Here is a 13055-nt window from a genome sequence, read left to right on the forward strand (position 1 = left end):
AACGTCATGATAGAGAAGCTGCTATAAGTTTCGGGACCGGCGAAATTCCTAATATTTGTAAAATCATTTCTACTAACATCATCGGTCTATTTACATGCTGACGATATCTAAACATCGAGGGTGATAAAAGAGAGAACTGATTTTTAATTTCTAAATACCTGCGGAAATGGTCTGAGTTATCTAGGATTTGTTAGTTGCCAATACATGCTTGCAAATGAAAAATAATGCATGTTGGGCAACAAGGCACAAATACATGCACAGTGAATGATTTCGAACTACATTTGAGTTTGATACGTTAGTTTAGAAGTTGTTACCAGTCAAGACTTGATTAGCACTCCCGTGCAATAGCCTCTAAAAGCTTTAGAACTCTTTGAATAATACATACAACCTCTAGTCTTTATATCTTTTTGATTTCGCATACGATGTTCATTTGACCCGAGCTGGAGTACCTCATACAAGCAGCCAGCTTCTGACTGAAAAAGACTGAACTGTTGGAAGATATTCGAAGAACCTCAGCTAAGTTGATTCCAGGAACCATAAAACAACCTTATAATGAGGGAGTGACTAAAGTAAACCTATTTCCCCTGTCACATAGGATTAGAGGCAACTTAGTCATAGTCTTTGAGCTACTTGATGATGATTTCACGTCTGAACTACCCTCGTTTTTCCTATATTTCAAAACTCAATATTTCTAAGAAGAATCCAGAAATGTTCACTAGTCCAGAACCATTCACTAGTCAAATAACTTCAAACTTTCAGTCTTCAGTCTTCAGTAATAAGGATAGGAGGTCTAGTGACCTATTTTAATCCTTTCAGTTTGTTACACTGTGGAGGTCCAATCTCGTCTTGAATATATCAACAGAAGGTGCTGATATTACGTGTTCTGGTAGAGAATTCCAGTAATTCACTACTCGGTGCGAGAAACGAAACTCCAGACGTAGACGATTTGATCTCGGTTTTTGGACTTTCTTTGAATGTCCTCTCAAATGACCAGCCCTAGAAGGGAGGAAAAGATAGGACATGTTAGTACCAAGGTAATCGTTCAGGATACGATATGCCAATATTAGATCACCCCGTGTTCGCCGGTAAGATAACGGAAATAAGTTGAGGTGTCTCAGTCTGTCTTCATAAGATAGGCCAGATAGGCCTTTTACCATTTTTGTCCCGCGGCGTTGGACTCGTTCCAACATATCCGCCTCATATTTGAAACAAGGACTCGCTGCTTGAATCCCACATTCCAAATGTGGCCATACGAAAGTTGGGTATAATAATCTAAATATTTCCCCATCCAGATACTGGAAAGATCTACGAATAGACCATAATACCCTATAGTTTTTTGCAGCAGCAGCCTTACAGTGACTGGTTGTTTTGAGATCATTATTTAGTATGACTCCTAAATCTTTATAGTTTCTTACTTTGGGCAACACTAGACCACATATTGTGTAGTGATACGAATCATCGTAGTTATTTAATTGCATCACTACACTTTTATTAGGGTTTACTTCTAGTGACCATAATGAGTCACCAACTAGCAGAATTCTCTAATTTAATATATGGTTGAATTTATTTTTGTCAAGACATTCAAAATAAACTTATATCAACTAAGATACTTCCATCATCAGGGCTTACACTAGCCACACAGACTTTTATCCCATTCAAACTAAAACCAAATGATTTACCTGAATATCATCCATTTCTTTACGTTCCATGTACTCAGATCCTTAGTTAGAGACATCCGTGATTGATTGTAACCAGATATGGAAGCTAGCTAGGTGAAAGCCTATTCTATTCTCTTCCTAATTGTTTGAACCACATGAATAGTTTACATGAATCAGATTCCTTGGTCGCGCGGTGAGCGTTTGCATAATGCGCGCAATAGGAAGTCAAAGTTTTGGTTGGCATTGCTCATCGTTTGCCTTCTTTTCCTTATTTTCCTATTGAATAGTCCCCACAAACCTAGTGTGTAAAATTGTGTATTTCTGGTGTTTCATGGATGGTTTTATGAAAGAAAGCCTATTAAAATGGATTTCATTAATAACTGAGAGGAATGTTAGCCTCATAGACGGCGAAGTCCTCAACAATCTAATAGACCTTTCGTAAGTTAGTAGTTTGGTATATGACAATAATTAGAGGTGCTTTTCCATCAGTTACTACCTCAGAATGTTACAAGGAGCGAATTAGTTCGTTTTTGGATGGTAAGTGATTAAGTCATCACGTTCATTGTATTCAGCAATTTTTCATCCTGGAGTTTCTAATTTATTTGACGTTGAAGGGGTGATTTCTGGGAAAGCTGACGATGTGGAATTGTTTGGGGTAAGTTATATTTTCAGTCTCCATGAGTTATTGTAGCTGTTCCTGTAGCCTTATGGCACGTAGAAAATGGTTACTGTAGGTACACACTTGATATATTTTAATGCCTGCATGTTTTCCTCGTCTTCTACACTTCAGTAGGTGTTTTTGCTGTTGTTTAGATCATATCAAGTAAACAAAAAGATAGCATCAGGAATGTTTTATGATAAGCTTACATTTGGAAATGGATACTTAGTGTAATCTCATTTTTCTCTATTGGTTATCCGGTCCCCAGGGATGAAAAAGTGGACCAGTAAAGCTCTAATGAGGATTCCGGATAACCTTAAAAATGTCTAGTGTTGTCTGTTGCTACTTGCTCAGGTAGGATGTCCAAGTTGTCAACTATTCAACAAGAGCCTTCTCGTCTTTTGCCGCGTAGTAGCTCTTTAAATGCAGCCCGCAATATTATTTGTGTATAAAAATGCTTTTCTCACTTTTCACTGTAATATATAAAGTTGAACTGGACTTATTTTATTTCTCTTCAGTTATGCCTAACCGTTTTATTGGGATGTCTTCAATGTCCCTCCAAACAGTCATTCATGGATCCTGCTCTGGATTTGAGTTTGGATATGCAAACTGCTATATTCCATTTAATTCAAGTGCCTATGACCCAGTTATCGCTCCATCATGAGTTCACTCGGGATCTGGTCACAAGCAGAATTCTCGATTCATCACAGTGTATCCACAATGATAACTTGCCATTTCGTCATCAAACCATTACTTGTAAAGTAGAAGTAAGTCCTACATTTGTACTTAGCTTCAGATGAAACCTTCAAAGTTTTCTAATAAATGTTTCCAATAAAATTAATCATAATCACTACTATCCAAGCTTCACCGCACATTAACTTATAGAAAGATCTGCGTGTCGTCCTAGCAAATAAACTAACGTGTTGGTTGGAGTTTTATGACAGCAACTTTTATTTATAACTATTATATAGACAATTATCTAATTTTATTTTATTACTGAATCGTAACTTTTCATTTGCTTATACAGGAAGAAATCTCAGAACCATCATCTAAGCCACCATCTTCAACAGGCATGTGTAACGGACAGAAAGTAGTTTGTACTGACAATAGAAATTTTGGTCTTTCATTGAACACATTCGGATTTGAATTCACTCGCCCTAATTCACCTACAGAATATGCTAATGGACATACAAACAAACTAAAAAATGGTCTTGATCACAGACCTAATAATCTTTCTTTGTGTAACACTCCTGATCGAAGTCTGTGCATTGCATCCAGATTGAATTTAACCGATAATTTGGAACATAATGCGAATCATACTCATCATGCACCTCCACCTTTAGCCTCGCCTCTCACATCCTTAAAGTGTCTCCTAGATTCTCCATCTTTGACACACAAGGTAAACATACATGTCTTGTTGATGTTCTTGTGAACTATTTTTCACCTCAACTCATGAAGTTTTCCACGGTTATTTAAAATCCTCAGTTTTGTATTTAGTTGTTTAAAGAGGCTTAAATTGGACTGACATGTTGGGGAATTTCTTCTACTAATTCTACACTAAGTGGTTCCATAATATTATAACTGCTGATGTAACACAGGATCATATCTCCCTTTTTGTTTTTAGTCAAACTACATTCACTGCTATTCTATTGATCGCAATTTATATACTTACTTCTCATTGATTATTACCGTACATTTTCCGCTGATAACCACTAATTTTGGACTTGACGATGGTTGTAGGTAGACTAAGCTTTGTTTCCTGACATTACCCAAATCACTACAATTTGAACCATCAAGGTAGTTTGAACCCCTAGAAACTCCAGTTTGGGTAGCTAAGTATACACGGACTTCATGCCCAACTGTGACTCAAAACTGAGTGCATTAACATGTATCTAACAATTAAGTTAAATCAGTGCTTTCGTTGTTTTAGACGAAAATTCAGTCTTTTGACTCTGGGGTAGTATGGAATTGAGCTATTTATCTGCTTCATATATTTTTCCTGTACTATATCCTTAAATACAATCTTTATTTTATATATTACCATCATTCAATTAACTACTATAAATTCGGTGTTCATCTTGTTATGCTAACGAGGTATGGCAACTTGGACCGATGCATATTTGTGCCTGGTCCTACGTTGTAACTGAATGACTGATTTATCTGCTACTGGTCTTAATTTCCTATTACACAAACCTTTCAAGCACCTTTTTCATGAAACTAGTGCTAAAAATATACTGACATCTGTTGAAAATGACACTAGCTGCTGGGTCATACGTAAACTCGGTGGTACTTCTTACCGCGTTTTTGGTGCAGTTTTCAGAGCCATGGTTGATTAAGAGGTTATCTCTGCAAGCCGCATTTATTCAAGCTTCTCTGCACCTTTTCTGAATGTTGTTTCATGCCGATTGTAGTGCTTCCTACTGAGGTTTAGTCTGGGTGCTCAATACAAATTATGCAGGCCTACTCTTAGTTAACAACATAAACCTTTACACATTGCATAGTTACTAAACGATTTTGCTGAAACTATGTTATCTACTCAAAACTGATATGAAGAGAGAGAGAGGAAAATAAACACTGCAGTGAGGTCCTAGATTTCATCGGCTACTTAATGATCCAATTACGAGGTGTAATTATTACCCTCCGTGCCATAGTCCTGTTTTTTTAGTCTAAATATCCATTTCGCGTTTTTATGGTTATAAGACTTATAAGACCTATTTTGGCTCATTTTTGCAGACACAATTTCGAGAATCAGAACGTGAAAAGCGTCGTTTAGCAGTGGAACTTGAGAAGGAACGAGTTTGTAGAGATGAGGCGGAGAGTTTAGTTTCTGGATTACGAAAACAGCTTGAAGAAGCCGCTGCTCGAGCAACTGAGTCAGAATCTCGGGCTCTCCGTTTATCTCGTGAACTAGCAGCCCTTCATGATCAGGGAGATGAATTAGCACACTGTCGTAATGAATTGGCTTTGCGAGAGGAAGAAATTAAGAAGTAAGTTGTCCTAATCATTATTTCTTGTATAACAGATGACTGGGCCGTGAATCTTTTGGTCCATCCTCTCTCTTCTCCAAACACCTGAACACCGTCATACCTGCAGACCAAAAGTTGTTTTTTTGATGTCAGGGCCCACTTCAGTTTGTTGGTTAGAGCTGTATTCGATGTTTCTGCTGAATAATTGTGCATTTAGTAAGTCTCTGTACACAAATACCTCAGAATAAGGTCATAGAACTATCTTCAGTCCAAATGTAAGGGTAGACAGGTCTGTACAACCCCTCCATTCCTCTTTGATCTTGCTGTCAGCAATCTTTTGGGAGAAGCTTTGAAGGAAGTACGTGTTGATTATTTGAATTCTTTATCTAAAGCAAAGACTCATTGAATATGAAGATGACATATTTATACTAGACGATGCTATTTAAATCCCCCATTGTACCGTTTCGTGTTATAAATAAATGAATATTCGTTAAAATTAAATTTTCATGTACTAATTTATTTTCGTGACTCCTTTTTTTACTCAGTCTGAAACTACGCGTTATGGGCTTTCAAGACCTAATGGCTCATACACGAAAGTTGGAAATGGAAAAAATTGATTTACAGCAAGAATGTGAAGATCTTCGTCTGAAAGTAAGTAGGTTACTACATGTGTACCTTCATTCATTCTATATGAAAGTATCCAAGTGTAGGCTAGTCTTTTTTGCTTAGACGTCATTGCGGTTTGACTCAATCATTTTATTTATTTATTAAAACACATTAACATTGGTACAAGAAGGCACCAAATATATTTGCGTCACCCAATAACAATGAGGTTGTGAAGAGATAGATAACGCGAAGTGCGCGTGATAAAAGAACAACGACGAACAGAAATTAGTGTATGAGAGTGAAATAATAATAATAGGAGAAACAATTCAGTTAGGAGAAATACAACCAGAAAGAATCCTTTCAGTTGGGACAGTTACGTTCATTTTTCATGAGGTAAAAGAAAGTCACGGCAGGATCGCCACTGGCTTCCATTCTGAGTCATGTCTGATAGCTTCTCTGGCCAGTGTTGCACCGTCTCTAGAATCCCAACCGGAAAGTCGTGAAGCACCAACAGAAGCCAGTCTTGTACAACTTCATACAGGAATATCGTACATAATAAAATGTCATAGGGGAAAACAAAACAAATACTGTACTGAGTGATCATAAAATTGAATTAGACAGAATTAGTGTTGAATAAAAATCACAATGAGTGAACAGTCTAATTTTGACTTTTCATCCTATCATAACACATCCTTACCTAGTACCCATTTCCTAACAACTGCATTACTTACTCGGTGGTCCCAGGATATACGAGCAATGCTTCGAAGAAACCTATGATCGAATACTAGTAACTTACGAGTATCCTCTAACCTTACCGGCCATGTTTCACAGCCATAAAGTAGGACGGAACGAACTGCTGCGTAGTAAACCCGTTCTTTTGTTGGTAGAGGGATATCTCGCCTACGCTATAAATGACGCAAGTTGGCAATAGCTGGTCGAGCCTTCTGTATCCGTGCTGAGGTTTCGTCACACACCAGACCATAAGAGCTGATGAGACTCCCAGAATGGAACAATAGAGAGAGATGGTTGTATGCCCTCACTCTGACTGAGGTGTTTGTATATAGGGCTGTTAAGATGTTAATAAACTTCTCAGGCACACCATTCTTCATTAGACAATCCCAGAGAACATCCCCGTCCAACGAATCGAAGGCAGCCCTAATGTCAAGGAACACTACGATTATTGGCCTATGATAAGCATGACGGTGCTCTAACATTTGGGGGAGGGTGAAGACATGATCAATACATCGTCGACCAGAACGAAAACCAGCCTGCTTCTCGTGAGTCAGTTTTTCTCGGGTTTTGAATATTCTACGAAGTATGACGAAAGCCAATAGTTTGGACGCAATATAAAGTAGACTTATCCCCCGATAGTTGTTACAGATACGACGTGAACCCTCTTTAAAGATAGGGGCGACTATCGAATCATTCCATGATGTCGAAACACTCTCTAATCGCCAGACGTTTGTAAACAACTCAGTCATTTCCTTAACCAGAATGTCACCATCTTTAATAATCACCGGAAGTATGTTATCTAGGTCTGGTGATTTGTGTCGCTTCAAGAGTTGGATTTCCTTGCGGACTTCTGCCTCATTCGGTGAATCAGTCGTCACAGGCCATGGAGGGTAGGACAGTCTGGTCGATGTCGCCGGGGCAGCAGAGTAGTTGAACTGCTCCTCAAAAAACTCTGTCCATCGTCCAATAAGTCAGTAGATATTAGTATTTGACATCCCATCATCTTCACAGATTGTTTCACTCACATCGGAGGTTTTGCTTTCAGTGACTCGGATGAGTTGAAAAAGCTTACTGCAGTTATCAGACGCAGCTGCTGCTTCCAACTCATTGGTCAGTGTCCAGATAGGTACTCCAAAAGGAGCGGGAGCCTTGTACAAAACCAAGACAGCAGTAGCTAATCGCTATGTGATCAATCTCAGTCCGGGTTCGAGATGCAGAGGGTGAACACCAGGTAGCACGTCGGCAATGACTGTGCCGGTAGTTAGTGTTAGCTAAAAAGAGGTTGTAGTCTGCACAAAGTTGCAGTGGACGGTTACCGTTATTTGACCTGCGACTAACAAGTTTCCATTGGCTACCTAAATTATTCTTCTGTTCCAAGACGCCTGGCCTGAGTATTTAAGTTTCCGGCTAGTACAACTGCATCTGTCGAAATCACTTTCTGCAGAACAGTTAACTGGTGGTAAAACTCATCGTTGATCGCATCTGGGCTGCAATCTGTCGGAGCGTGGACGGAGATGATGAAAAGACATCGTTTCTCACACCGATTTCTTCATACTTTGGTGGAACTTTCTAATCCAACAGCACATAACCGACTGTTGATGGAGATGCAATCGGTCAGTGCTGCCTTAGCTCTAGCTCTTAGTGCGACACCAACGCCAGCAAAACCAGACGAAAATGCCACAGGGTCTCCAGATAAACGCACATAAAATAAGCTTTTTGAAGTTGCAGATGGGGAGCGCTTTTGTGATACTTCACTAGAGTCTTGAATGCGAGTCTCGGATAGACATAGCCAACCCTATCTGTTGTCCAATCTGCATTAGTGTGCGAACGTTGACAGTGGCCAGTTTGAATGGTATACGTGGTTTCAGAAAAACTGCTTTAGTATTCGTATTCGGTGGTAGCATTCAACTTTTGACCAGTCAGTGACTCGAGGTCGTTTAGATAGGATAGGGTTTCCGCCGTAGATGGGCCGCTGTAAAAATACGCAAAATAAGAATAAAGGAGAATACATAACTGACATAGTATAAAGGAAGTGAAGACGAATGTTATCATTGATCATGATCAGTTCTACGTTGTAACTGACTGACTGACTGATCATTGATCATGGATAAGGTTTGTCTGAGCGAGCGTTGAAGCAAGAGAGATTTTTCCAGTAGTAGTTATCACTGATTCGTATGAGGGCCGTGATATTTCCCGAGCGCCCAGACCGAAGCAAGTAGTCTCTTCAAGGCATTATACTGGGAACATTGGACCCAAAGGTCTTATCAACAAGGGAATGGACACTGAGTTAAGAGATGCAGTCCCAGGGTAGCCGATCACCAACAATAGGTTCATACGCCATTTCTTCCCTTAGGATCCTGGACCCCATGGGTTTTCCGACTACCCTAGGTGGATTCTCCGTATCTACAAACCCGGTTAAAACACCATACATTCGCTTTTCATTCTCTCAATTTCGTAAACAACACCCATGCCACGAGGAGTCAGTGAGTAGGACTTCTCCGGCAGTGGCTATATACGCGCGGCCATGTGAGAGCGTTTCGAAGGGGAGAGCGGACTTTCCATACCCTTGACCATACCAGGGCATTTATGAGCTATCATTTTATTACTGACCTCCAAAACTGATCTATTTTCTTTATATCAATAAACTTGTGTGACCATTCTCATAAAGTTGAATAACGTAACCTAACCAGTTTGTTATAATCAAATACCATCATCTGGAATAAATATACATTAATCCAAGTTGTCACACCACATTAGCACGATGAGAAAGACAAAAATGAACAAGATTAAAAAAACATAGAAAGAAAATCAAATAATATTGACTCCACCAAAATTGTAAACATGAGGAATGTAGAATTGATGAATTGGGGATTAGCAATGGATTTCAGAACACATGCTTCCTCCTATTTGGGACTCATCAGCTGGATGCGCCTACATCATCCGTGTTGATGTTTACGTTGAGAATGGAACGCATTTTTTCGCTTCAAACGCCAATGCTTTTTCCATTCAGTTAATGAGTTAAGTAGTTACTAACTTATTCAACTAGTATCATTTTGTATTGATATATGGTTCAAAAGGAGCATATTTTTTACACTAACAATTTGTGTTCACTTTTTTTACGGAATCTCATAAAATTTCGTTTTTTTTTGTCATATTAGTATAAAACAACAAAAAAAACATTCTAAACTTTATTATTGATAGGTAGATCAACAGCTTTCTCAATTAAGAGAGTTCAAGGAAAGACGTGTTAAATGTAGTGAAATTGAAGAACTCAAGTCGAAATTACGTGATGTTGAAGCTCAAGTAAGATTCATATATAAGAGAATGTTTTTGAATAATTTGAGTAACATATTGTATCACTGAATGGAGGATAAATGTAATTCAGTGAAGATAATTATATTTCCAACGATACCATTTACTGAAGCTGTACAACGAGTCTGTAGAAATATAAGTTATTTATTTTATTTATTTATTTAAACACATAAATATTGGTACAAAGAGGCACCGAATACATATGCGCCGCACAAATCTCATTCGATTTGTGTGAGGGCTACGATACTGCCCAGGTGCCCAAACTGAAGCAAGTGGTTTTCTTAGGAGGCCACACACCGAGCCTTTGACCTAAAGGTTCTGATCCACAAGGCTATGGAGCATCGTGAGGAAATGCATTCCCATGGTAGCCGGTGACCAACTATTGGTTCATACGCCATTTGTTCCTTTAGGATGCTGAAGCCCATGTGCACCATTGGTTTTGAATCAGGATTTTCCAACTCCCCTAGGTGTACTTTCCGTGTCCACCAACCCGGTTAAAGCACCGGACATTCGCTTATCGTCCTCTCAATTTCGTAAACAACAACCCCGCCACGAGAATGCAGTGAGTAGGACTTCCCTGGTAGAGGCTGTATACGCGTGGTCATGTGAGAGCATTTGGAGAGGGAGAGCGGACTATCCCTACTCTCGGCCGTACCAGGGCATTTGGGGGCATTAATTAATTAGTTAATATCCATCATTATGGTATATCTCCAATCTGTTTTGTAGTATAATCTTACTAGGTGTTGGTTGGTTCGAACGCTACCATATCATCCAAGCTCTCTGTCAAAATTCATATTGTATTCTAACATAGTTATTTTCTATTCATAATGTGTCTCATGAAACGTTTTCTATTGTAATTTCTTTAAGTTGTTACAACAGCTACGTGAACGTGAATTAATCGAAAAGGATATAAGACAGCAACATGAAATGTCAACACAACTTAAACTGCAATATTCCGTAAAAAAGTTACATCCCAATAATAAATCATTAGATTGTCATCAATCTAATTGTAATGTAGAAGAAATTGAATGTACCGAACAAGGTAATAAAGTTGGTAAGTTACTGCATTATTTTATTATTATATACACTAGTTTCTATGATTGACTAATATTCTACTCTAATGATTTATATTGAGGAAATTATATAGATTCCCAAATACAGCATACATCACACGGGTACCAGGTAAGGATAGCAAATAGCTTGATGAAATAGTGAGACTTCATCAGTTGAGATGACTCGGACACGTGTTACGTATGCCCAACCACCGACTGCCCCGACGTGCAATGTTTTATGGTGTAGGAGTAGGTTGGAATAAAGATAGGGGCGGCCAGACTAAAATGTGGCACAAATCCATGGGGTTACTGAAAAGTGGACTGAGCCATGTTGGTAGGTGTAGACTACCTGGTTGGGATTCGCGAGATGATAGCAATCAATGGTTAGAGACCTTGAATGACATGGCTCAAAATCGTTTGCAATGACGAAGGTGCATCCACTCTCTGGGTTCTCCCAAATTCTAATCTTCTGAATTCTTCATGTCCTTATCTTTCTTCTCTTCCCGAATTAATTGCACTGGATTATACTCCTTGAATATTATCTTCAAGCCCTAATCTTTCTAACTACTGCTTAAACTGTTACTACCTCTACCACTATGGGATTTGAATCGACAACTGCATCTTTGTACTAATGTGGTATGGCAACTCGAACCGATGTACGTACGTACAAAGTTCTAAGTTGTGACTGACTGACAGGAACAGGTCAGAGGTCATTTGGTGCTGGAATCAAAAACAGGGGGGTGGGTGAGTGATGCATTAATTAAGTTTCATTGACAGTTAAGATAAATTGTATGGTAATTTTAGAGGTAATGAAGGGTTTACACAAGATTCCTGGAATTAAAAAACTGATAAGATGGGTTACGTAATAATTGAACAGGATTTGAAGAGTTTGCATAAGTGAAGAGAATTGAGTGAATGGAAATGTGTGAGTATGGAAAAAATTCTGATGTCGGCACTATGTACTTGGTGGTACCACTATTTTCAAGCATTATTTGAAAAGTTTCTCTTATCTAATCCCTGTGATCTATGCATGTTCTCAGTCAAGATGATCATGTCTCATACCCCTAAAGTTATGCTAAGTATTCTTATCTCTCAATATGTAAACAGATGTATTGTCTGCTTCACAGATGACTCAACAAAGCTCTTGTCTATCGTTTTATTAAGTACCCAATCTTAATCCTCTGCTTCATGTCAATATTACCATCAGATTTTCTAACAACAGGTTTATTTACTATAATTCTCCATATAGACATAGTTTCCATTACAGATCATGGAGATTAGCGAAGGCTAAATCTGGTTGAAAACACATTCTCGTGTAGCTGTACAGGTTGACATTGTTGATTGAAACTGTCACTCACTGGTTCCAGTGGATTTTCCCTGGTCGGGTGACATTTTATTTTGTTAAGGAATTGTAGTCCCAATAACCTTGTTCAGATTGTCAAATTAATGTAAATAAATAATATGTGAATATAAAAAATAATGTTGAAAATTTTATCTCATACCGTCCCTAGTTTCCATCTTAGCCGGTTTATAATTATGTTCAACGAAATATGGATTATTCACATGGTGTCATCCAATAAACCAACCGTAGATTATAAAGGAGATTTGTCTCTGTCCAATGTGTCAGTTAAAATAAATGTCTGTAAACTATTTTTCCAAAAAGAAAATACAGTTTAACATCATCAGTATAGAAACGAAAACTGTTTTTTCAATGAACCAAATTCTGAACATAATTGTAAAATCGATTGCATGTGATTACTATGATTGATAAAACTCATTAAACGTGATCAGTACAGTCGCAAATATTGTTAGATAAAACCTGAGTTCACCGGTGTTTTTAAGATTCAGTCGAATAATAGTCGCCCAAAAATACGAGCCCCCAAATGCCCTGGTACTGCCGAGAGTGGGGAGAGTCCGCTCTCCCTCTCCAAATGCTCTCATATGGCCACGCGTATATAGCCTCTGACAGGGAAGTCCTACCCACTGACATCTCGCGCCACGGCTGTTGTTTACGAAATTGAGGGGACGAAAAACGAATGCCCGGCGCTCCAACCGGGTTAGTGGGCATGGC

At 38.7% G+C, this 13055-nt stretch overlaps 1 protein-coding gene across 2 annotated transcripts in view; it reads left to right on the forward strand.

Moving 5' to 3' along the window:
- Positions 1-1914: 1914 nt before the first annotated feature.
- Smp_150970.1 (putative rab6-interacting protein 2 (ERC protein 1)) overlaps positions 1915-13055 on the forward strand; it is a gene marked incomplete at its 3' end in the record, with an annotated part of 47051 nt that continues 35910 nt past the window's right edge. The window contains exons 1-9 of one of the 2 annotated variants that reach the window (XM_018797497.1): positions 1915-2096; positions 2131-2195; positions 2231-2313; positions 2835-3083; positions 3344-3715; positions 5050-5303; positions 5828-5933; positions 9822-9923; positions 10800-10986. In XM_018797497.1, the coding sequence (XP_018652533.1) occupies positions 1990-2096; positions 2131-2195; positions 2231-2313; positions 2835-3083; positions 3344-3715; positions 5050-5303; positions 5828-5933; positions 9822-9923; positions 10800-10986 (1525 nt within the window). In that variant the 5' untranslated portion in view covers positions 1915-1989. The remainder of the gene's footprint in view (positions 2097-2130; positions 2196-2230; positions 2314-2834; positions 3084-3343; positions 3716-5049; positions 5304-5827; positions 5934-9821; positions 9924-10799; positions 10987-13055) is intronic. The other variant, XM_018797499.1, reaches the window with a different exon arrangement.

This window comes from Schistosoma mansoni, chromosome 4, assembly GCF_000237925.1.
Source record: "Schistosoma mansoni strain Puerto Rico chromosome 4, complete genome".
NCBI classification, from domain to species: Eukaryota; Metazoa; Platyhelminthes; class Trematoda; order Strigeidida; family Schistosomatidae; genus Schistosoma; species Schistosoma mansoni.